The sequence below is a fragment of the Polyodon spathula genome, chromosome 10 (genome assembly GCF_017654505.1).
Source record: "Polyodon spathula isolate WHYD16114869_AA chromosome 10, ASM1765450v1, whole genome shotgun sequence".
Classification (NCBI taxonomy): Eukaryota; Metazoa; Chordata; class Actinopteri; order Acipenseriformes; family Polyodontidae; genus Polyodon; species Polyodon spathula.
Window position 1 is genome coordinate 29,969,039 of NC_054543.1, and position 27,159 is coordinate 29,996,197.

The following is a 27,159-nucleotide window of genomic DNA, read 5'->3' on the forward strand; positions in this document are numbered from 1 at the left end:
GATTATGTTCAAAACTCTCCTGCTTACCTACAATGACCATCATCACACAGATCCCGAGTACCTCTTCAACCTGTTGACTCGTTATGTCCCTGCTAGCAAGCTGAGGTCCTCCGACTCTGGCCTGCTTGATATCCCCAAGCAAAAGTGCACCACACTTGGAAAACGCTCATTTAGCTTCATGGCTCTGACTCTTTGGAACTCTCTCCCAGCTTTGGTGCGTGATGATCCCACCGTCACTCACTTTAACCTTTTGCGGTCCTATGTTGGACCATGTCCGACATTACAATTTTCCCTTTCCAGTCCTATGTCGGACCCTGTCCAACATCATCAAAAAGACGTAATGCACAGTTCTCTAGTCATTTTTTCTCTGGAAAAAGTTGAGAAAATCTTTCAATGGCTAAGTGAGACCGATAGAAGCCGAATGAAGCCGAAAAAGCAAAAAACAAAGGCCGTATCTGATAGCCCCATGCACCACAAAGATAAGACAGACATAAACAAAGGAAATAGCTGCTTCTGCATCCAGCGCTCAAAGAATATCAGGGACATTTGCAGAGCTTTTTGAGACGTTACAGTAATAAAATAATGACTTGGGTCACAGTATTATTGAAGAGTTTGGTGATAAAACGAGTGATCAGGAGAGGATTTATCAGTATGCACATCTATAAAGAGGTATGTGAAAAATACAATGAACAAGGGGTGGGCCTTGGCTGGAGATACAGTACTGAGTGTCCTTTTGCGATTCAGTGCCTTATAAACCTGTTTTACTAAAATATATTTTAAACAGCACGTGTAAAATAAAAAGCGTGTGTGAAAATAAATTGGACCTGACGCGCCTGACAAGCGCTGAATAATTGGACCGCAAAAGGTTAAGCTATTCAGTAATTGTCTTTTGAAGGTCAGGCTGTCAGGGAGTGTTTGTTGGATTAGAACCAGGTTACAGAGATTTGGCCAAGGCCTATGTAAAATGTGGAGTTTTCCACACATGGCAGACAATCAATCAATCAGCCAGTCTTTATTTTATATAGCGTCTTTCATAGTGGACCACCATCACAAAGCGCTTTACAAGATGCAGTAACAAGAAGAAAATTTATAATACTTTAATAGAGGGATGGCGCAGATGGTTGTAGACTTCCAGTCTAATCGCCTTCAGCACTTCTGAGGTGGAGAGATATCAATATCAATCACTCCTTGAAGGGATTTTCACATGGCTGCAGAACGACATCATTCTATTAAATCATTGTAGTATGAAACATCCTGATTGACGTGTACCACGATGGTAAGAAAGTACAAATGGGGGAAATCACAAAGCTATTTACTCCAGTCATTAGCATCATTTGTATCTGAATGACAAATAAACACCATTAAACTTACAGAGCTAGAAATAGAAAGCCCAGGAATTTAATTTGCGGGTAGAACAAATCTTTATATATATATATAAATATATATATATATATATATATATATATATATATATATATATATTATATATATATTATATATATATATATATGTAGCAAAAGTTTTTTAAAAATAGGTTTGTGAGAATCCATAATCTTTTGTGAGAATCTGAACTAAATACACTTCATGTATTTAATTTTCACACCTCACGGTGCACCACACGTACCACAGTTGTCATGTTCAATTTGTACCGCCTCTAACTGCTTCAGAAAAGTTGGGGGGAAAACCAAAATGCAAAAAAGGAAGATATGATTAAATAAATAAAACTTGTTTAATTGATTTTTAAAAGAAGTGCACAAAAAATATATTATACACATGTAAAGAGAAAAAGGAAATTACATTTCCTTCAAAAAAAAATACTAATATTAATTTTAAAAAGATAATTAAAAAGCGAGAGACAGAAAAGAGGATATTAAAATGAAAACAGACAGATAAGTGTCACAAGCAAATCACCAAGAAAGTTTGAGTCTATTGATATAAGTTAGAAAGGGCTGCTGAACACGCAGTGTAACCTTGATTTTCCCCAGCTTAAAAAAAAGAATTACAAATGAGGACAGGGCAGCTTGATTCCAATTCAACAAGATCAGTTGTCTTGCCAGAGAAGGCCAAGGTGTCAGACTGCAATCTGTAAAAAGCTGTTTCCCTGGGTGCTGCACCAAAATAGAGCTATAAGTGGCGAGGGATCAATGGGTGGATTTAGGATCTGTGAGAGACTCAAAGATGGAGGTCCAGAATGGTGCCAAACTGAGAAAGACCAGTACACATGGATCAGGGTGGCAGGGGCTTGCTTACGTCAGTCACATGTTGGATCCCAGTCAGGGATTTTTTTTTCCAGTTTGGCTGTAGATAAATGGATATGATGCAGACTTTTAAATTGTATCACCCCATGTTCAGCACAAATTCATGAGGAGAGCGCTTGAGAAAACATGGACTCCCATACCTAATCTGAAAATTCAAACCTTAAATCCAGGGATGGATAATGCAAATAAAATATTGTGGAGTACATTTGTGATATTACTCACTTACTGCTAGGAGTGGATTTATTGATGTCTTTGTTTTATATTATACAATATATAAAGTAACACAGGTTCAGTAACTGTATAGCCTGCATTTTGTATATTTGCTGGGTTGAATCATCGTGGACTGTCCCTATTTAATAGGAATATGGGAATAAAGACAGTTTACTTAAATACATTAGTCATGAACAAGCTTTACAAGAATAAAACATTAGCTGTGGTTCAGGTTAATGCTGATATTTTCATTCAATTAATATTTATAAAGACATCATTAATATTTAATATTCTCAAAAGTATTCATCCCCCTTGGACTTTTCCACATTTATTTGTGTTACAACATGGAATCAAAATGGATTTAATTAGGAGTTTTTGCCATTGATCAACATAAAAAAAAGTCCATAACGTCAAAGTGAAAAATAAAATCTACAAATTGTTCTAAATTAATTACAAATTTAAAACAGAAAATAATTGATTACATAAGTATTCACCCGTTGCTATGACACACCTAAATAAGCTCTAGCGCAATCTATTGTCTTTATAAGTCACATAAGTAGTTGAATGGAGTCCACCTGTGTGAAATTAAGGTGTTTCACATGATTTCAGGTTAAATACACCTGTCTCTGGGAGGTCCCACAGTTGGTTAGTACATTTCCTAACAAAAACTACATCATGAAGATGAAGGAACATTCAAAGTAAATCCGGAATAAGGTTCTTCAAAAGCACTAATCAAGGGTAGGATACAAGAACTTTTCCAAGGCATTGAATATCCCCTGGGAGACTCTGAGAACAAGTGGAAGAAAATTCTATGGTCTGATGTGACCAAAATAGAGCTTTTTGGCCTCAACACCAAGCACTGTGTTTGGCGCAAGCCTAACACCGGACATCATCCTGAGAACACCATCCCTACCATGAAGCATGGTGGTGGCAGCATCATGCTATGGGGCTGCTTCTCTGCGTCAGGGCCTGGAAAGCTCGTGAAGATAGAGGGCAAAATGCATGCAGCATACAGCCACAGCCACACTGGAGTGGCTTAAAAAGAAAAAGGTAAATGTCCTGGAGTGGCGCAGTCAAAGCCCGGACCTCAATCCAATTGAGAATATGTGGAAAGAGTTGAAAATTGCTGTTCACCAAAGGTCCCCATCCAACTTGATGGTGCTTGAGCAATTTTGCAAAGAAGAATGGGCAAAAATTGCAGTGTCCAGATGTGCAAAGCTGGTAGACTTATCAAAATAGACTCATGGTTGTAATTGCTGCTAAAGGTGCCTCTACCAAATATTGACTCAAGGGGGTGAATACTTATGCAATCAATTATTTTCTGTTTTGTATTTGTAATTAATTTAGAACAATTTGTAGATTTTGTTTCTCACTTTGACATCGACTTTTTTGTGTTGATTAGTGGCAAAAACTCTAACTCTAACTCTAAACTAATTAAATCCATTTTGATTCCATGTTGTAACACGATAAAATGTGGAAAAGTCCAAGGGGGGTGAATACTTTTGAGAGCCACTGTACATACACACATATCTTGTAAACCGGTGACTCACCACACAGGCTCGCTCGGGTTCTTTTCCTTTCCAAACACGACCCAACACACAGGGTTTGAGAGAATAAGCACTAACACACACATTTAATGATACAAAATAAATAAAAAAAAAAAAAAAAAAAACACCTAGCTCCTTCAGAGCACTAACTAAACATTTGTCAGGAACCTACTCCAAATACTCGCTATTTACCGGCTGAAAACAAAAACAGTTTTTTAGGCAGGGAGGATTTTAACTCTCTCACTGCTGTATTAAATATCCTCCCCTTTGTCCTTCCAAGACACCGGCCGTACCAAGGCCAACTACCACCACCCTTAAAAGGACCTTCCACCCCCAAGTCTGATTTCTTTAATCTTCGCCCTCTTGTACGGGCGGGCTTGAGGGTGGGTCAGTCCTTCCTTGGTGCCCATGAAAAGGAGAGACCCGGATGATATGCCCTTGGCAACTGCAGTGCAGGCCAGTGACCAGGAACGAGCAGTGACAAAAAGAAGTGTGAACTGACGCAGCGATGTCTTGGTGACCAGGGGAAGCGGAGCAGTGGGTAGAGGGAATACAGCAAGCAGTAGGGGGAACCCCAGTGACATCTTCCTCCTGTGCAGAAACGTCTTGTCTTCAAGGGGATGTGGAGTAAGGGACCAGGCAAGGAACTGTGCCAGGCAGTGCTGCGACCTGGGCACAAAGTCGAGCAGAGGGAGATCCGGCAATTCCGGACAGTTGTCCCTGCTCACGGTGCATGGGACCGCATCCATCAGTGCCGGAGTGGCATTCACGGGCTGCGGCTGCGGCTGTAATGGAGGTGTGCTGATCCCCTCCTCACCTTTGATTGCAGCCCATGGGTCTGGAGAAGGCAGTGGCTCCACCTCCTCTGGTGCTGGACACAGTGGTTTTTTTTCCTCTGGAGCTGGAGGCAGTGGGGCTTCTTTTGCCTGCTCCCATTTCTAGAGCAGTAGCTCCAGATCTGTTGTTTACCTCTCTGGCAGCCATCATTCCAGTCGTCCCTTCCTGTTCTGCTCCTCCTGAGCAGCAGTATTCTTTTTGATTATTTCAATTAATTATTTTAAATCCATTTCTGATTGTGTGTCGAGTCAGAAAGGCACTTCTGACACCACATGTAAACCGACGACTCGCCACACAGGCTCACTGGTTATTTTCCCTTCCAAACATGACCCAACAGACTGGATTTGAGAGAACAAGCGCTGACACGGATGTTTAATGATACAAAATAAATCAAAACAAAACAAACACCTAGGTTCTTCAGAGCACTAACTAAACAAAAAAAACAAAAACACAGTTTTTAATGTTGAAAACAAAAAGGCTTCACACAATACCTTTTCTTAATTGAAACACCATCAATCGAGCTCTCCACATAGGAGTCTGGTTTCTTTAAATATCCTGCACCTGACTCGAATTTACAATAATGACCAGGTGCAGGTGATAATTAACAATAAAACAATTAATCAAAACATGTTTTTTTGTGTTTTTTAGGAGGATTTATATATATATATATATATATATATATATATATATATATATATATATATAACTGTAAGAAAATCGTGATTCTTTTTATTATCAAGTTGTGACCACTGTAAAGTTACGGTTTCAGTGCAGTCATAAATAAACAATTTGCATATATATATGCTTTCAAAAACAACAATAAGAAAAAAAAAACATATAAATAGATAACCAGAACATAAGTTCTTAAGGCTCCGTTTATCACCGTTTGAAATAAAAGATTTTATGCTGTGTTTCATTGCAAGTGACAAGTTGCAGCTAACATTAATGACGCATAACATACAATACTTGCATAACAATAAAAGCTCACTCACAAAATTGAACAGCCACTACAGCATTTGCAAAACAGCAATAAACCGTCAGTCACAAAATGTTACAGCAAGTACTTGCATCACTGCCCACAGAAGGTCACTGGTTGGCTAGAGAGGACGACAAGGCATACCAACCCCCCACTAGCAAAAGACAATGTCAGAGTGACGTTTCTTTTGCTGTTACAGTTTATATTTTTCAACATTATTTTGCAACGAAATTCCGAAATAATAGAAACATTGTAGTCATATTAAAGTTGAGGCAACTATAAAACGCTGTGGGCGGTGTTGAAAGTTATTTCTAAGATAGTTTGGAAACACTTGCGGATTCTACATAATTCAGAAAAAAAAATTAAAAAGTATTTTTTAAGACCATAGTTGTAGCATTCAAAAGAGAAGTTAAATAAGCTAATTGACAGAATAGGTTCTATAAATACTTGCACTAGTACTTATGATGTGTGTAAATACATGGACAAAAATAAAAATATAATTGAACATAAGAACAACACATCCACTGAAAACGAATACATACTGCAAAAAATATCAATGTTGCTTATGGAATAGCCTGTGAAAAATGTGATGAAACAAAATATGTTGGAGAGACTAGAACAACTTTATATAAAATAATTCAGAACCACCTTTCATTAATTAGAAATAAAATAAATAAATAAATAAATAAATAAATGAACCAATAGTACAGCACTTCACCAGTCAAGGACATGACATAAATGATGTAAAGTTTGTAGTATTAGAACAGCTAAAATTAGACAAAGCGACATATAGAAGAATAAAAGAAAGTAAATGGATAAATAGACTGAACACGATTATGCCAGCGGGACTCAACAGAAAAGAATGAACTAATTAACTCCAATAAATATATATAACATTTAAATAAATAAATAAATAAAATTAATTCAAAAGTTGTGCATGCTGATGCGCTGGGGAGGCAAAATCAAGGCTGATATTCATACCCAGCATTGTATGATAATATAAATATTAGTTTGTATAAAATAGTGTTAATTAGAATTAACACAGATTTAAAGATAGATGTAAACATTATGTTACAATATGTAGAACATAAACAATAACCAGTAGTTTTCATGCCGTCAAACACCTATAAATACCTCCAATGTTTTGATTCAAACACATGCTCCCTTGAGAAAAATATGTACAGCATAAATTTGGGCAGCTGGCTCTTTCAGCTCAGCTAAAATCAATAAAATAAAGCATGCAAAACTAGCAACCTTTTTTATGGTATGGTATTGTGGACGGGGGAAGGTAGCAGCAGGGCTGGGAGGCTCTTTTGTACAGCAGTATCGGCGCTATGCTTCAGTATGAAAGGTCCCAGGTTCATGCCCGCCTTCCAGCTGTGTGTGGATTGCCTCACCTTGTGTGATGCGCCTGCCTGCGTGGAACCAAAATCACTACAGTATGTTTGGCAAAAACATAACAAAATAAAATATATAGTATAACATTTTTTATTTATTATTATTTTATTTTTATTTTACAGCCTCCATTGTTTAACAGAATGGTGAAGCAACTCACTAGAAAGGGAAATGCCAAATTGCTTGGTAATTTGTCTGATTCAGGTTTTTTTTCAAGCGCTTGAACAATTTCCAACATTTTATAGCAAGAGAAGCAGCAGCTCATTTCAGGGTTTCTGGAAAGATTTAATCAATGAATCAGTGTGCCTCAAGACACTGCTCGCGATGACAAATCGCTTTTGAAAAGATTGAATAAACCATTTAAGTTTAATGAAGATGAATTATCAGATTACAAAACAATACTGTATCCGATGTGAACACATCGCTAACGGTGCCAATAAGGTGTTATTTTAAGCCAAGTTCCTGTTCCTTTAGCCAGAACATTTACAATGAGAAAAATCACTGTTCCCTTAGACTCAATATCCTGATGCCTGAAGGTTTAAATAAAAAGGAATACTAGATTGTTACATCATTAACTATGTAGTAAATGACACCACAAACACAAATACAAAATAGTTGTAAACAGAAATAAGTGAGTGTCGTTATCATGGCATCAAAATCCTATAAGAACTAACAAAAAATGAAGCACATTTGTTGATATGTCAGTAAGCTATTTATTAGACCTATTAATAGTCATGTAAGCTGTAGTTTCCTTTATTTGATAGAGACTTTCAGAACCAAAATTCCTGATGTGCAGGCTGTACGGTGACTGTATTGCTGGATTCGATAAGCTAAATTGTCTGCAGTTATTTGCAGTACACTCTGGCAGGAAACTAAGCACCCCTCTGTTGAAAACAAATAAATTGGTGAGTGGTACACAGTCATTTTGTAATGCTCCAGACATGTGGTTTCTTTCCTCCTTAATCAGTTCCATATATTTTGGGTAATTAGCATTGAATCATTACCACTGAATTGTTTCATTAGGGTACAATAGTTGTTCTATTTAGACTCCTATGATGAAAGAGTAATATTAGGAATGCAGTAGCCAGCATTTAATTAAGCCCTTTTCTAATCACTGATTAAATGCCAGTAATGGACTGTTCTATTGCCTGTTGCTTTATCCAACAAGAGAACTTGGTGTTTTGTACCATAGTGCTGTCATTGACATTGACTTCATTATTGTTAAACTAAATGTCCACACTGACTTTTGGTAAACAGATATGACCTGGGTGATCATATTTGTGCTTTATTTATTTATGTATTTATTTTTTATTTGTGTGTTTTCTGTGGTGTGTATTGTGAGACATTGTTGCCTATTGCACAGGGGACCTTAATGCAAATTAAGCCTTGGTCCTACTGAGTCACATCCCAGTTAACATTTAATAAATACATAAATAAAACATATATATATATATATATATATATATATATATATATATATATATATATATATATATATATATATATATATATATATATATATTACTAATACTAGATGGTTGATAAATCTATTTCTTTTTTCTCCCCTTGTGTGAAAATTAAGCCTTTGACCACGTATATATTTTGCATAATTTAGTTATTCAAACCTTCCAAATTCAAACCTTATAAATGAGATTTTTAAATAGCTTTCACTCTCCGCCTCATTTGAGTCCAGCGGACACTGTGTATTGCTCTGGTCGTATCGCCCACATGCAGTTTTAGTTAGTTCGGTGCATTTAAAAAAAAAAAAAAAAAAAACATGCCGTGTCCACTCTTTTTTGTAGCAAATTAGAGAGAATAATGTCCAGTAAACAAGTAGTACAGCACTAGTAAGAAGAAGTAATGATTTCTTCTCGGCGGTGGAATAGCCGAATGAGCACAGAGGAAGCTGCAGATTGGTTTAATAATACACCAGAAGGTTTGTCAGGGAGAGAGTGTTTCATTGAAGAGAGACTGGTCACAGCAGCAACAAGTGAAGGCTGAAGTGGAGATCCCAGTACTTGCATGTATTGAGGTAATCAAGTGATAGTGATGTTTTACTTCTCGTTTGTGTTATACAAAGAAAGCAGCCAAACTGGTTAACAGCTGGCAGGTTTAATTGACTAAAATACAGTATCATACTCTGTTTATAATGAAGGGTTTATATATAGTTTTAATGGTCACTGTTTTCAGTTTGAAACAACAATATAATAGAACATGTAATGTTGCTTTAGTAAAATAGCCATGTGACGCCTTTGAAGTTTATTGTCGATATGTTATTTATATAACATGTACGTTCGTTTATTGTATTTAAGTCAATTACATTTATATATCAAGGTAAACGTCGCAAAAAACAAACAAACAAAAAAAAAACTGCTATCCAATTTAATTACTAATTCAGAAAAGGCTAAAATGATCGTCGACACCGTTATTTGATAAGCAAAGAAAACTGATCGGACTTGATATGTTTCTTCTATTTTTTATTTGCTTTCTTCCATTGTTTTGTAACTACTGTTTTCTACATTGTATTTTTTCTATCCATTTCTTTCTTTCTTCTAATTCCTTTTAGATGTCATATCTTTGTAATATGCAGTATGTATGATTAATTAACATATGTTTAGACCAGCTGAAATTGGCTAGTTCTGATGTTGCTTCTTTAACATGACAGGCTTGTTTATTGATTTCTTTAATCGTGTATTTGCACCTGTTGGGTGTTATTTTTTGCCTTTATTTAGCAAACACATTCGAACACGTTAACCTCAGTGGCAGATTAGGCTCTTAGATTTTGTTTATGAAAAAAGTGTTTCAAGGTTGCAAACCCGTTATATTAATGTAACATGAGTTGGTTTTCATTGCATGTTTTATTGCTTTAACAAACGCGCCTTTTGATTTGTTGATAACCCCCCCCCCCCCCCCCCCCCCCCCCCAAAAAAAAAAAAAGAAGATAACTTGACGTTTTTTTAAAAAAAAAAAACTCTGACAGTCTCTACAATACTCATTCTTTCATTCATAAAAAATAAATAAATAAAAACATTTGGTCCAAAATAACCTGTTTTACAAACCGACAGAAAAAAAACAAAAAAAAAAAAACAGCGAATTTTATCGTCGTGTCTCTTGTGAACTCTTAAAGTGGCAGTCTGTTCTAACAAAATTGTATAATTAATTTACATCCAATTCAGAACAATATTTACCCCCAAAATGGTATCCACCATTCAAGGGATATAGTAATCTCAGGTGAAAGGTTCTGCCACAGTATGTGGTAATATAGTTAAAGTAGAATCTGTCATATCCAATTCTATAAGGCATGGTACACTACCCTCTATTAACTGGTGGCCCTCTAGGACTCTGCTACTAACTGAACAGTACTGATGGACTAGGAGCTCTTAAAATAAACAAATCCCCTGGGCAGGATGAAATCTTTCCAATAGTACTCAAAGAAATGAAAGAAGTTATTTACAAACCACTAACCAAGATCATGCAACAGTCTCTTGACACAGGGGTTGTACTGACAGACTGGAGAATTGCAAACGTAATACCGATCCACAAAAAGGGAAACAAAACCAAACCAGGTAACTATAGACCAGTAAGCCTGACTTCTATTATATGTAACTATAATAAGATCCAAAATGGCAGATTACCTATATGGTAACAGTATCCTGGGAGATAGTCAACATGGTTTTAGGAAAGGGAGATCCTGTCTAACTAACCTGCTTGATTATTTTGAGGATGCAACATCGACAATGGATAATTGCAAAGCAAATGACATGGTTTATTTAGATTTCCAGAAAGCTTTTGACAAAGTCCTGTATAAAAGATTAATTCTCAAACTGAACACAGCAGGGATTCAAGGAAATGCATGTACATGGATTAGGGAGTGGTTAACATGCAGAAAACAGAAAGTGCTGATTAGAGGAGAAACCTCGAAATGGAGCGAGGTAACCAGTTGAGTACTACAGCGATCAATATTAGGTCCTCTAATATTCCTAATCTACATTAATGACTTAGATTCTGGTATAGTAAGTAAACTTGTTGAATTTGCTGATGACACAAAAATAAGAGTGGCAAACATCGTTGCAGCCGCAACATTCATTCAAAATAATCTAGACAAGATTCAGAACTGGGCAGACACATGGCAAATTGCATTTAATAGAGAAAAGTGTAAGGTACTGCACGCAAGAAATAAAATGTGCATTATAAATATCATATGGGAGATACTGAAATTGAAGAAGGAATCTATGAAAAAGACCTAGGAGTTTATGTTGACTCAGAAATGTCTTGATCTAGACAATGTGGGGAAGCTATAAAAAAGGCCAACAGGATGCTTGGATATATTGTGAAAAGTGTTGAATTTAAATCAAGGGAAGTAATGTTAAAACTCTACAATGCATTAGTAAGACCTCATCTTGAATATTGTGTTCAGTTCTATTCACATAGCTACAAAAAGGATATTGCTGCTGCAGAAAGAGTGCAAAGAAGAGCGACCAATGAGGGTACACAGATTGCATCCACGGGAACAGACCACGGCAGACAAACTAACAGCGGGTTACTTGGTACGGGAATACACACACAAAAGGTAAACAAGCAATGGCGGAGTACAGCAGGGAGAGAATAACACATACAGTATGCAAACACAAAGAGACAACAGGGAGCATGGTACATAAACACAAACGTATAGATCGCTACACTGTTTTGAACATTGCCAAATACTGTATTACAATGTTTTGTTTTGAAATAAATGTCACAGTTTTTTTTTTTTTCAATAGTATACGTGTAATACCTTACTTTGGTGTTTTAGACACACTGACAAAGTTAATTTATAATGCCCCAGCATTAACAAAACAGCTACAGTAACGATGCCCTCCTGACATACAATATTTTTACATATCCGATAGAACCCTGGAACCAGTGAAATTGGAAGCAACAGATTCTACTGTATCTGGTGTATATATGCTCTTTTGGTGGGTATGTGTATATAAATCACAGCTAAAGTAAGGGGAAGGGATTCTGTGTCCTTAGAATGATAAGTGTAAGTATTACAGGAATTATGCAACCTGTCAATAAGTCTCACCATGGACTGTCAGTCTTCATTTAATCAATTAATTAATTGATGCAAGGTTCTGGTAACTGTGGAGGTGTTTAGCCTGGGCCTGGTAGCTAATACTTAATGCTATAAATTTCAGGACTGGATGCAGGACAGGTCAAATTACTTTCCCCAACTAGGTTTCCTCATGCCACATGTATTATTTTTTATTACAAACTACACTACTGTGCCTACAGTAAAATACTGCAGACACATAAACCTGCAACATATAGAAGCGTTATATTCCACCAAATAAAATATTGTTGACCCCACCCTCCACCCAGCATTCAGTATCACAGATTAGTTTCAGCTGCTGTGAGTGCCGTTTTACATGCACCAGAACTCAGCAGAGGTTCTTATAAATATGTAGGCCCAGCTTGAAACCAAAATACAGACTGCTTACGGTCCCTGAAGACTAAAGTTGGTAGTAACTGCTTTAGATGACAGCTGATAACATCTTCCCTATTTTTTTAATTATGTGATGTGCCTGAAATTAATTCAGCTCACTGAAAAATTATCATGCTAATTTATGGAAATGTATTTGGCAATCCCACAGCTCTGAGTTCAGTTTTTTTTTTTTTTTTAGTACCCTGTTGTGTGTGTCTTGTTTGTTGGTTTAGGCAAACGGCTCCATAGACTTCAAGCTATCAATTACACATACAAGCAATCAATCTGGCAAAAATATCAAATTTACTCATGTGAAAGTCAGACTGCCTTCCTTCCAAGTGTAGCTACCCAAAAGGGGGAGACAGGATGCCAAATTATCTTAACCCTAAATCACTTGTCCTTTTTAACCTTGGACAAATTGTCTTGAGAGCATGATCTGAGAAAATGTCTTGTAAAATTGGCAATTTTGAAAGTCTCTGTTATCATCAAATTGACATAAAAAACATAAATAAGCCTTGACATGATCCATTGGTGCCCTTGAACTAGAATGAACCAGATTTCCACCTCCATTAAATTAGAGGCAGAAAATGTTGAGAAAAGGTCGTATTCCTTCAGAACAACTCGGGTACCTGAAAGACTAGTCACATTTAAACAAAATAAAAACAACAAAAGTGGGTATCCAACTTCTGTTATTTTTACCCCTAATGGATTTGAATCAAAGCAAATTAAACAGGTTTGAAAAACTCAAATATTTACTGAGTGGAGGTACTTATTAAATAATGGCGAGCCCCATCTGTTTACTTACAATTACTTCCCAGTGTGTTTTTTTTCCCATTACACAATTATAACCAAAGTCTATTCTACTTGGCCCCTTTGATCTTCCATTAGCAGATGTTTCTGATTGTCTTTTTGGGAACGTTGAATATTCATTTGTAGACTTCTTCAGAATGGAAACCTCCTATTTGTTTCTCAGTTAATTGTATAGAGAATACTTTTCTGAAACACCCCTGTTCTTTCACATATTGTATGGCCAGCAGTTTTGCATCACCCCTAGAGTTAACTAATTTTGCTTCAGAAAGTCTAATAAAACCTGCTGAATAATAATGTTATGTTAACACATTGAATTACAAATTGCTTTGTAGTTTTCCATATACTTCATAAAAAAATTGAAAAATGTGGCATTTTGAAATCTAACATGACATACTATATATATATATATATATATATATATATATATATATATATATATATATATATATTATATATAGTAACGGATGTAGCAGGACAGGGGGCCTGCAAAACCTAAAGATGCTTGTTTTATGGCAGGGATGGGGTTAAAAAGCGTCCCTGCCAAGCTAATTGTTTAATTTAATTGTTTAATTATCACCTGCACCTGGCAATTATACAAAATTAGAGCCAGGTGCAGGATATAAAAGGGGAGTGTAGAGCCTGAATGGAAGTCTTAAGGTCTGTTTAAAACCTATGTTTTGGTTTTGTTTTCATGTTGTATGTCAGGTAAATAGCTTAGACGACAGGACGAATCATCCCGAGGTTGCGATCCCAGGGAGCTAATAATACCAAGTGCTTATTCACACGTATTTCACGACTTTTAAGTTTTCAAAATAAAGACCAAGTGTTCACAAAAAATTTTCCAGTACAACCTGAAAATGGTTATATATATATATATATATATATATATATATATATATATATATATATATATATAGAGAGAGAGAGAGAGAGAAAATATCAAATGAGTAGTCTCTCTATTTAAAAATAAAGTATTGTGAACAGCGTACCCCAGAATACAGGCTGAAAACCGTAAACATTTTATTTTATTTTAATGAAGTAGATTAACAAAGAAAGAAAGCGTGCACTCCAAAATGCGTAAGGTGAAAAGTGTAAAATGAAATCCTTCTAAGAAACATTACTCACACACTTATGAAACGCTGACCTACTTTGTTTTGGGTTAAATAAAAAATATTTGCAGCACAATAAGGGCCCGATTTAGCAATGTCCACAAACCCCTAAGGCAATCGCAAAACACTTTTGCGGACAGTTAACTCTCCAGAATCAGGCACACATGTGGGCAGACAGACTTTGCCCACCTATGTGATTTAGTAACACGTGTTTTGTGCCCACTCGGCAAGTTAGCGTCCATGCTTGACGTGGGCTGATCTTGGGGAGTGTCCTCATTTAAATACAATGTAGTGGTTTAGCAAACTTTCAACAGCATTAGCGTTTGCATTTCAGTAGACAAACCAGGCATATGTGCACAAATTACATGGTCAACTATAAATACCGGTGAAACTACCAGTGAAGCAGGAAAAAAGAGAAATAAAAAAAAAAATATGGAGTATGCACTGGATTCATTAGATACTTTGTAATGTGATTTTGTAACAGTTATAAGTCTCCCTGGATAAGGGTATCTGCTAAGAAATTAATAATAATAATATTAAGGAGTTTCAACTGCACATATTAATTTATAATACTGGACAGGAAAAATAATGTATGTGGCCAGACAAAGAGTGGAGGAGAAGATGTCCCCAAATATTTAAGTCATCTGTCTTTTCCGAACCTGTCTGACACACAATGTATGCAGCAATTTCGTCTCTACAGACAATCGGTCGCTGACATCTGCCAAGCCAACTGCTTCAGGTTGACCTAGAAGGAGACATGCGGAGAGCACACTGTTTGCCTGTAGCACTACAGTACACGCGCAAATACAGAATAGGCACTTCTACGTAAATCGTAAGTGCAAGTAGTGTGTGATCTGTGATGCAAACAACTACATCACAAATGTGTATGCAAACTATCATTGCTCAGCTCATGACTTGTTTATCCATGCTAATTTGCAGGTGGCAGCTGCATTTCAGCGGTGTGACAGTCTGAGAGGCTGGTTGATAGGGGACAACGAGTATCCACTGAAGTGGTGGCTACTGAGACCCCTGCTCAACCCCACGACCCCTGCCGAAGGTATAATCGTACCATTAAACGTGCTTGTACTGTAATTGAGCAAACATTTGGAATCCTCAAAATGCGATTCAGATGTTTGGATGTCTGTGGGGGAACACTACAGTACACTCCTCAGAAGGTTAGCAATGTCATCCTGGCTACTTGTGTTTTATACAACATATCTCTCCATAATGGACATTGAACTTAGAGGAACGATTACAGTGTTTGAAGGAAGCAGATGCTGAATTTAACGCACCGTTGGAGATTGCGGATGCTGCAAGTGCCAGGCAGGTCAGACAAAACCTTTTAGACAGGGGTTCACAGGTAGGCATATGGACCAATAAAAAAATGCGGACTTAGTTTTTGTTGTATAAGATGCACATTTTTAACAGGAAAGCATTTATAATAAAGGCAGTGGCAGTGCACATGGTTCAAAGGTGAGCTGTACATGCCTAACTTAAGAAAAACTCCTGATTCAAAATTATTTCTGTAGCTTAATTTTGCTTATAGATTACTTTTTTATTTCGTAAGTATTCACCCCGAGACTGCTACAAAAAAAAATGTAGCCTTGCTTGAGGCGCTTGTCGTCTTCCGTCTTTTTTTTTTTGCTTTTTACAATACCCTCCATTCGCTATTGCAGACACACAGGTCCTCCTAAAGGGAATGTTGAATCCTTGTTGGTTGTAACCTTGCTCCCCCCACTATGATTTGATTGGCTGGGCGCATGATTCGCTATTTGATGTGCGTTAGCCCACATTTTCGTGTGTTATCGCAGCGCTTTGCAAACAGTCATTTTTGCCCTAGCGACAGTGGCTGTGCACATATTTGCTAAACAGGGCTCCAAGTGTGCTAGTAAAATCTTTTTCATACTAATTAGCTAAACTGATAAGCAAAAGAGAAATAAGCATTTGGCCATGCTTTCAATTAAACTTATAAATCAAAGAATGAATAAATTACAAACGTACTTTTTCATAGCCTGAAGTACGAAAATAAGCACCTTTGCTTGGATGCGATGTTTTAAAACAACAGCGGAATAGGGTCACTAGATGTCGCAAAGAATCCCACAGCATGAAGCACATTTAAATAAAAGCTGTATTCAAAGATTATTATTATTATTAATTTGATGTTTCCAGTACTTAAAAAGGCTACACAAATCTTCAGATTGGAAGGGACTAAATGTGTGTGTACTCTGTAGTATTTAAATATGTATCATTCACTTAAAACAATTAATATTTGTGATGTTGCCCTTTTTTTATTATTACCTGAAAAAGACATGGGTGTCCGGTTATTTCACGGTGGGTGCCTGGTTCCAGCTTTTCTATCCTTGCCAACCCGTAATATACACATACATACAGTAGATATACGCATACATACATATACATATGTTATGGCCAATGTCTGAAACGTTGACGTTATGGTCCGCTGCTGTTGGGCACTGACAACAATGCCTGGCAATTGACGTCACTGGCCGCTATTTTTGGGCAATGGTGTCTTATTAACAGAAATGTACAGTACTTCAGTCATTAGCCGGCCAATGGTGTTTCTGCTAACGCTGGCCGGACATTGTCAACAATGCTGAACACAAAGATGTACACAACGCTAATGGTAAACTACGTAATTCTAAGTATCACGGTATTGTGTCATGCTACAATAAGTAGCTTACGCTTAAAAGAAACATTTTTTGTTATAAAAGGTTCTTGCCAAACAAAGTTTTACCAATAAGTGTAGGTAAAAAAAAATAAAAATAAATAATAGTAATGGTAAACGGTAAGTGTCATAGTAACCTCTCTGTACTTTGCCAAATCTCACTTGTATTATTTAAAATGAAAGATTTTGTCAGAGCAATATTTGGTTGAATAAAGCAATACTTTCTTTTTTTTTTTTTTTTTTTTTAATTTGTGGTAGTAATGCAATTTTTTTTTTTCAACATTGACCAACTGTTACTGGGCAATGTCGTCATTGCCCAGCCAATGTTTTTTGGGTCTTTATAACAACGTTGACTGACAAAATTGGTCCATCATGTCAGTGCTGTCATTGACCAACTTCAGACATAATACAGATATAATTACACAGTATATATCAATCAACTCACCATATGATTGATGTGGTAAACTTACTTTCTAATCACCACATATATACTTTTTTTTTTTTTTAATTGTTTCAATCTTAAAATATCTAGGTGATGCAAACATTTTGACCATAGCTGTAGATAGTGTCTGGTTTAGTGAAGATCAGATGCAATTGTTTTTTTAGAAAAGATACATAGTGAAAGGTACTTCTGCCTGTGCTGCATAATACATTATTTATTTTTATTTTTTATCTTTACAGCTTTGCACCATTAAATACCCATGCTGTCTTTTGCAAATGGTAAGAACATTGAATGAAGCTATTTTAACTAATGGGGTAACAAAACTGAAACTCCTACACCCAGAAACTTCAAGTGCTGCACCGTCATATGAAAGCTCTTGTTAATCACCGTCCTGTTATTGTCTTAAACATGACTACATTCAGCAATTAAGAGGAAGAATACAAATCAGGTCGGACATGGTAAATAAACCAATGCCTGCTCTGTTTAGGAAACCCTTCAGAGTGGCTGGTTTAACACTCCATTCGGGGCTACTCTTAATGCTTGTGTTTGTAGAGGTTGTTTTACCCTGCCCCAAAATCTGCCACTGTGCTGAGAAAAATGGCATGACAGCTGTGCATTGTTCCTCCCATAACCTGGAAGAAATCCCTACCGACCTGCCAGGAGATACTGTGTCTTTGTTCTTGGACTCGAACAGAATCGCCAAAATACCAAACAATGCCTTCAAAGATCTGAGCCATCTCCAGGAGCTGGACTTGTCAAAGAACTCCATCGAGATCATTGACATCGGAGCCTTCAACGGCGTGGCCGAGGGCCTCCGCTTGCTGGACCTTTCCAACAACCACATCCAGAGTGCGCCCAAGGAGGCCTTTTCCAAGCTAAAGGCAAAAATCCGTCTCTCTAATAACCCGTGGCACTGTGAGTGTGCCCTGCAGGAGGCCTTGCGGGAGCTGAAGCTGGATCCGGAGACAGTCAATGAGATCAGCTGCCAGACCTCTGTCCAAGAGGAGTATGCAGGCAAGCCCTTGATCCAGGTTCTCGACTCAGGCATTAACTTTTGCAATTTTCATCACAAGACCACTGACATGGCGATGTTTGTCACCATGTTTGGCTGGTTCACCATGGTCATCTCATATGTGGTGTATTATGTGAGGCATAACCAGGAAGATGCCAGACGGCACCTGGAGTACTTGAAATCGCTCCCCAGCACTCAGCTTACCAAGGACTTTGATACCGTTAACACTGTGCTGTAGCTCTATTTTATTGTAATGGAATTCAAAAATGCATTCCCTCAGTTTTTGTAGTGTTCTGAGAGATCAGGATAGTGAAAGTCTGTGTGTAACGCCAAGATACTGTACATATATTTTAATATCTCAATCCTAAAATTCAAGGTGATTCAAAACTTTTGGCCACAGCTGTATTTTAAAAATCAAAAGCGATAACACTTGTAATTTTTTTTTTTAAAGATGAAATCAATTAATTCAGGGATTATTTTACCTGGCGGATCTATACATTCATTGTCTACAGACTGTGCTTAGACGCAGATTAATTTCAAACCCTGTTTACAACCTCTTCGCAACCGTCTTTTTAGATAGAATCTTGAGCTCAGTCTGTCAATTTGCAGCCTCTCTGTTGTTTCCAGTGTTAATGAAGGGGCTTAGACTGTTCAGATAAGTCAGACATAAGCTGATTGGTAACTGGCATTTCTTGATTAAACTCGTTTTCAAGGAAATCTAGGATGATAGGCCACCATTCTCGTGCTATTGCATTTGCTTTCCCATGGTGTTACATACCAAATTCTTTCATTTAATACTTTCACTACTAAGAATTTTTTTGTATCATCGATATCAAAAAGCATTTGGATAGCTTACTCGTTATTGTGTGAATACAAGTATTAATAAGAAGAGGAGAAAGCAACAGCATGTCGCGAGTAAAAACTCCATAGAGTTTTTAGTATGGTTTAAACTGTGAATTCTGCTCTGAAGGATTTGATACTGTGGCTGACTGGCTTCATGTTATTACATTTGTAAAGTTTGTAAAACATAAACAGTTTATTGGATAGCACCCAAGTGCAACCTGAAGCATCTATAAATGTCTATGAGTTTAGAGCAGATCAGCAACAATTCAGAGCAGTTCATACTAACTATAATTATACTAACACATATGAAAACAATCTAGCAAACTAATTCATTATTTTTTTTTCTTTAAATCAATCACCCTGTAATACATATCATGCAAATAAGGGCAGACCTCAATTTTGAAAACAGAAAAATAAGTCCAACTGCGAGTTTGTGATATAGGCTTGTATTAATTTTGCTATCACAAAAAAAAAGTTTTAATGTAAACATAAAAACATATTTTTTCCTCTCATCCTCAAGTGTAGTTTATATCTATTATATTGTATTGAGAGACACAACCTGCATCTTCACATACAAATCGTACGTAGTTTATTTGCAGGATTATACGGTTTCCATAAGTGAAAATATTTTTCATGCAATTGTAAAAAAAAAAAAGTGGTAAAACTAGGCTTCATTATGTAATATGAACTATCATGTGATTACTGTTGTAATCACATGATGGTTTAACACGTTTTTTTAAAGAGGGGAAACATTAAATTAATTTTTAGCTCTCAGGACCTATATGAGTTTTAAGGAGTAACTTTGGTCTCTATGTTAAAGCTGAATTTTGTTTTTGAAATATGGCTAGTTTCTTAATGTACTGCTTTTTCTTTTTTTTAAGTAACACTGAAACCAAGATGCCTAACTTTTGAAGGTATATTTGCTTACCAATACTGTAAGCAACACCTGTGAATGTTTATCCTACATGTTGCTGTAACTAAAGTATTCTTATATGTGTGTGTGTGTGTGTCTGTATGCTCTACAGTTGTGTGTTATGTATTGTCTTATTCACAATTGCCACTTTTAGAAATATAGCCTTGTTTATGTTAATGTGTTTGTACTTATTTTTTTTTCTTTGATTGCCTAGTTTTGCTTCCCATAGTGTTAATTTAGCATTCTAATTGAACTATGTCATTTAAAGACAGTGTGTAATATATTTATTAACAATGTTAATAAATGTTACATTCTTAAATAGGGAGTGAAAGAACATGAAATCATATGGGTTGACGTGGACCTACCAGCATCATTGACTTGGAGGCAGGGAGAGAAGCTAAATAAATGAAGACCCCTAAAATGAAAGCTATAGGGTGAGACTGATCAAACTAAGCAGTGCACTTTAGAAACAAGGGTTGGTCTAAACTTGCACTTTGGGGAGACTGAACAATGGTATTGCACAGCAAGGTGAGGTCAATCAGCCTTGACATGAAGGAGATAGCAAAGTTGTTTTTTGTAAAGTGATCAGGAAAAAACAACACACCTGCATTCTGTATCTTTTACATTTACCTTTTATGATGTATGCAATCATTCAGGGTCGTGCTGCTCTGATTACTCCACTTACACTATTGCAGTCCTCTACCTTCAATCGACTTCACCTGGCTGTGAGCTTGCTTGAAGAATCCATTGAATAGACTTCCACATTCCATTTAAATCATGTGACAAAAGATTTTAATGAGAAGACCATCTCACAAGTGCAGTTGTTCCACAAAATGCTTTCCATTTGCTATGAATACAGAATGACTAGGGGGTTATTGCCCATTAACCCCCCCAGACCCTCGTTTACTAAATATCTTAATATCTCTGATTAGATAATTTCCCCCTTTTCAAAAATCAGCAAAAGATTGTAACAAGCAAGTTGTCCCAGAAATGCATTGCTAAATGGAATCCAGAATAACTTGGAGGGATATTTGATCTTCATTGTCCTCAAAGAAATGTGTTTCTGCAGTAATGACTATCCTCATTCATAGATCATTAAGTGTGAAAACAGTCTTGGCAATCACCACTGGGGAGACAAAATTGAGGTTAAAAGAAGGACAACCACCCTTCACAGTTACTCTGCATTGCTAGTAAATGGATACTACACTAATCGGATGTCTTGCTTATTGAAATCTTTTGCCAAATTTTCAGGGATACCAAAATATTTGAAAACAAGTGAGAGCAGGTAAGGCCTTCAATTTCTAAACTAGTTCGAAACTATGGTTGAGATTGTGTTGCATACTGCAATACATTAAAGCACTGAGTACACAAACTGCATACTAGTCTTCAAAAGTCTCGATTTTTATCTGGAAAATTGTCCCCTCCTTTCAGTGTTTTTTTTCTGTCATTAATCAACCAGGCTGCTTCCACTAATGACTGACATGCTTTGCAGCCAGTGACATGCTTTGATGCCGAAGACACCTGCTGTGGTGAAATGACCTCCCAGGACTACCTGAAAGTAAGGAATGCAAACTGAGAGTATTCTTAACCCAAGTGCAGTACCAGATACCATGCTTTCTATTATTGGAACTCGTATCGGTCCATATAAATGGTTAAACTGGAAAAGCCTAATTTCAATTTCTAAATTCAGGGTTAATTGAAGGCAACTTCGCACAGCCAAGACACAAACCTGAGTCCCCTGACTATGACTCACCTTGCACATGCCACACGGTTGTGCGTTTTATTCTTTTTAAGTCTATTTCATTCTAAAGCGCCTAATGCTTTATTTTTTTTTCATATGGTTTTCCTATGCAATTACAATAGTTTACCCTGGTTTGCAATGTTTTTAAATATGCTTTAGCATATTGTTGGTCTTTACGATGCTTTCACTAAGCTTTATTGCACTTTGCTGTGCTTTTACTGTGGGAAACCTTTATAAGAGTTACCACAGACAATGTTACCACATTGAATCCTACTGATAATCGAGTCAAATTTAGCATTAAAAAAAATTAACTTTAGCATGAACTATAGTTTAGCAGAGTGAATGGAAGGGTGCCACATGTAAGACTTAAAGGAATTATTTAATCAGAAAAGCTAACCCTGGAATAATAATGTAAAATTAAATTAAGCATGACTATGGAACACATCACCTTTAATAATATAATTGTTATTAACAAAGGCAATTGTTTAATTTATTTTGTTTGTTTTACTAAATAAATAAATAAACAAACATCCAATGCCACAACCATAAAAATCAATTAAAATGCAATCATTTTAAATTGAAAAAATGGTGTAGATTTGTTTAGGTCATCAAGCATAAGTGCATTACATGCCCTAAAAGTGTGGAATAATTGTATTGCTCCCAAATCATGTTACATTTACTAAGATTATCCTTATTAGTTTGGTAATGAGTGAAACAAGGCTCCCAGCACACATGGTTGCTGTTAACTTGCAAAAGGCATTCTTTCACATAAGTTATTGAGTATAAATCCAGGGAATCTAGTATTTGTTTGTCTGTATTTGACACTTACGTTTGTACTTATTAAAAAGCGAGGGCACATTCAAAAAATAGATGCTCAAGATTGAAGCTTTTTACACTTTAACATTTTATTTTTAGAACTCTAACAAGCTTTCAGTTGTTAATAACATTGATAGATAGGGTGCAGTTTGGAGACACAGGTGTTGTGTGTTGAGTAGCAGGTAAATGGTTTGGGAGATGGATAGATAGATAGACAGATACAGCTGTCTTACTTTGGGAATCTTTCAGGGAGCCTGGGATTTGCTCATGGACCAAAGGTTGGGAACCTCTGCCTTGCTGTGTTGAAACTAAGTTGGACTGTGTGGTGTAGCTTTCATTTAATTTATCTAAACTCTCAACTAGTCAGGCTGGCACTGATTGTGTTAAGTCTGCAGGTGTTAGATTTTTTTTTAGAGATGGTTACGTGACAATTCTCTAAAATTCCTTCAGGGAAGTTTGTGGTGTAAGTTTGAATTACTCAGAATGGGCTGTAGTCATAATTCTTTTTATTTTTCCTCGTGTGTCTGTGATGAAGTGCCCGCCCCTGTGTATGTTTTCTGTTATATGTTGTGTGTGGTGTGTTAAATGTTGGTGTATAGTCACGGGATATAAACGGGTCTGTGTAGCACGAGTGTTTAAAATGTATATTTGTATTTAGGCACGAGGATTGCACAGCACTTCACGTGCAAGTAAAATGTAATATGTGAGCATGGGGAATTGCACTTTATTAATTCATGTGCAATTGTACCGCGACTCCAATTGAATGATTGATTAGCAGTCGAGTCTCGGTACAGCTGCATAAAAGCAGCCTGTTTTCACATACTCGGGGTTGTGTGTTCGGTGAGTGGAGAACGGGATAGGAGACAGAGGTAATAATTGTAAAGTAGCTAAATCTGCTCACCGTGTTTTGTCTGTATAGTTCGTTTTGTTTGTCTTTTTATTTTGGCAACGAGTGCCATGTCCTGTGTTTTTTTTTGTTGCAACCATTTATTTTCTGTGTCTGTTCATTCATTAAATGCTGAGCAAGACCATTCTCTCAGCTCCACCAAACTCCACCTCTCTGTCGTTGTATTTCCTGCTTCTGGTCTGACGTCACCCACTCCGGCCATCTTTGTGACAGTGTCTTAGAAAAAGAAGCACCTGCCAACTGGATCCTTGCAATCGGCCCATCATCAAAGATCTGTTGACTTTTCCCATTGTTTTGTATATTGCAGAATACTTGCCTGGGATACCATTTGCATGTATAATTGAATCGGTCATGTGAAGGGCAGACCGTTTACACAAAAGGGTGTACTAAATAGGGCTGGCATTTCAAATTTCTGGTCCTTTCAAGGTTCCTTTAAGTAAAAGTAGATACTGTAAATATATTGCAGATTACATATTAAGGAAATTTTTTGACAAATCTTTAAACTAGTAAGCCAATACCAACTGATATTTGATTTATTATATAATAAATAACACTACTAGAGGACACCGCTGCTTTAATCTAGCCAGAACTCTCACATCCTGGACCAGTTGATGACTGATAAAGGAAAAGGGAGACTGATCAGAAGGTGCAATATTTAAAGAAGTAAAAGATAAAGGGCACTGTGTTTATTGGTCTGACTTCATAGCAGACTGTGCCAGGGACATTAAAGCTCAAGTGTGCTGATGGTAGACCCAAGGCATTCGGCATTCAAGATGAAAACTTTCAAATCTGTGACGCACATTTCAGTCTTTGAATTCCTAACTCATTTTATCATTCCACATGGGTAGAGTATTTTGAAATATCATTTTTGGACAATATAATTTATTTTTGAAGGTCCGTTTTAACTGCTGTATTGCTTATCAAGTATATCCTGTTCTTTATGATATCAGTTAGCAATAGAAGTACAAAACCAGTACTTTAAACATTATTTCAGTACAGCATTAATGGTTTTGGTCACCTAAAATGCAGAATCATAGCTCTATGTAGCTGGATTACATCATCATGCTATGGTCTCCAAAAAATAAATGGTACTGGAAAAATACAGATGTCGTGCTTCTTTTTTTTTTTCTTGAAACCTAATTTTGTCAAAAGAAAACTCTGTAATTTATGGTTTAGGAGAACACTTTCCTTTGACTGCAGGCTGTTAGTGTGATAATGGATGAGTCAGCAAGCATTACCCTATTTTGCTTTTCCAAAGGGTATATAGAAGCCACCTTTATATATTACATAGATTTTATATAATCTGTAAAAAATAGAATCATTTTGATTGGACTGACCTTGAAAATTGTATAGAAAACCACTACTACAGCATATGTGACAGGTTCTTCAGTTGCTTTTTGAGAAGCCTTATGAAAAAGAACAACACCTGCTAAATTGTGTTCATTAATGTGTTAGACCAGAAGGTCACAGAGCATTTATTCCACCCTATCCTGAGGAGAGGTTTCTCCTCGGGATGAAATGAGTTTCTAGAACATTCATTCTGCCCTCTAATCTGATGTCATCCTGCCATATTGAATCTGTGGAGTCAAATGCATTTAGAAGTAAATATTGGGTCTGCACTGTTGGAAGAAAGCATACTGTTTCTCTGAGCACAATACAGGTTGTTCACCTCCTAAACAGTACAATCATTCAAAATAGCTTGACAGAATGACAAACACATTGATTGACTAGGTTTTGAATGAATCCAAGAACATGTACTATAACTATAGGTAACTGGGTCATACATGCAAATACATTTGGTGTCAAATTGTCTAAACTACAGCGGACACATTGATTATGAAATTGCATAAATACCCATAAAAGAAATACAAAAATCAAGGGTTCTTTGTATTTTGTATGCAATCTTTTCTGAGGATTTTTGACTGGAGCTCCAATATTGATATTTCCCTATAGCTATTATAAGGTCAGAACATCATGTAACATTTTGGAATGAGTAAAATAAATTGTCAGTCACTAGAAATTCTCATCGAGCAGCAATGAAAGCTGAAGTCTAGTTTGAGACCAGGGAGAAAACTATCGGAGAGATTCATCACTCACTCTTATATAAAAGTCAACATTCTTTATGCTTATTTGTTTTAGGTCATTTAGCTTATTCTAAGTTTATATAGGTGTTCAAGGGAAAGATATAACTCTATATACAGTAGACTAGTTCATCTGAACCCTGGTAGTCTGAATTGATCTGTGTAATCTGAACCATGTTAGCATACAAGGTTCAAGGACAAGGAATGTCTTTTTATAAGAGTGTCAATATAACTTATATACTGCTTAATTATTGATATGCAATGCATGGAATACATGTTGTATTTTTTATTGTTAATTTAATCTAATGAAGAGAATACTGTTGAGTGACTGAGATACATGGCAGACTGGGATGTCACTGTTTTGAATTGTCTTTTCAGTTGAACTGAAGTCCGTGAGCTGCCTCAGGTATGATTATTTATTTTTTTATTTATTTTGGTAATTGACTGTACATTTTATTGAGAACAAAGCAAAGTAGAAACTCAATATGATAAGATTGATATAATAAATAGTTTCTTTGTGAAGTGTCATGGCATACAGCAGGCCAAAATGATGCTGTATAATGCATGTTGATAGAAGCTGTAGAAACCAAACTTCAATTTCATATGATTAAAATATTTAGTTGTTTCTGAATATTTATTTAAATGGATATGACCTACTGTGTGATTTAAATATAGGAATGAACATAAAACAAAGTACAAATTAAGATCGGTACTCCAAACAAAACATGAATCTGATCAGCTGACTGGATTAGTGAGAATCAAATGTTCTTGTATTGTGCATGATCAATAATCTGCACATGCCTTTCCAACCTTCTTCAATTGCTCATTTTCATTGTCTTATTGATTAAAAAATACTTAAAAGATAATATGGTGACATTAACAGTGAAGTGCAGTTCCCAAGGCTGATTGCAATGTTACTGATGTAGTCAATGCACCATGACGTTATCACTCATTTTAGAGCACAAGGGCTTGGTGAGGAATGGCAGGCCATCCGGGTCAATGGTGAAATTGAAATCTTAAGGCCGTAGACGTTGCTCTCACTTCACTGCACTACACTACATTACACCAGAGCCAGAGAAAGGCAAAAGGCCTAATTTATCTAAACTTTTCCTGGC

At 36.4% G+C, this 27,159-nt stretch overlaps 1 protein-coding gene across 1 annotated transcript; it reads left to right on the forward strand.

Annotated features, from left to right (window-relative positions):
- The first annotated feature begins 17,978 nt into the window (after positions 1–17,978).
- Positions 17,979–19,059, forward strand: LOC121321425 (leucine-rich repeat-containing protein 3-like). The gene has a single exon (XM_041260367.1). The coding sequence runs from the start codon at positions 18,187–18,189 to the stop codon at positions 18,979–18,981; it is 795 nt and encodes a 264-aa protein (XP_041116301.1). The 5' UTR covers positions 17,979–18,186; the 3' UTR covers positions 18,982–19,059.
- The last annotated feature ends 8,100 nt before the right edge of the window (positions 19,060–27,159 follow it).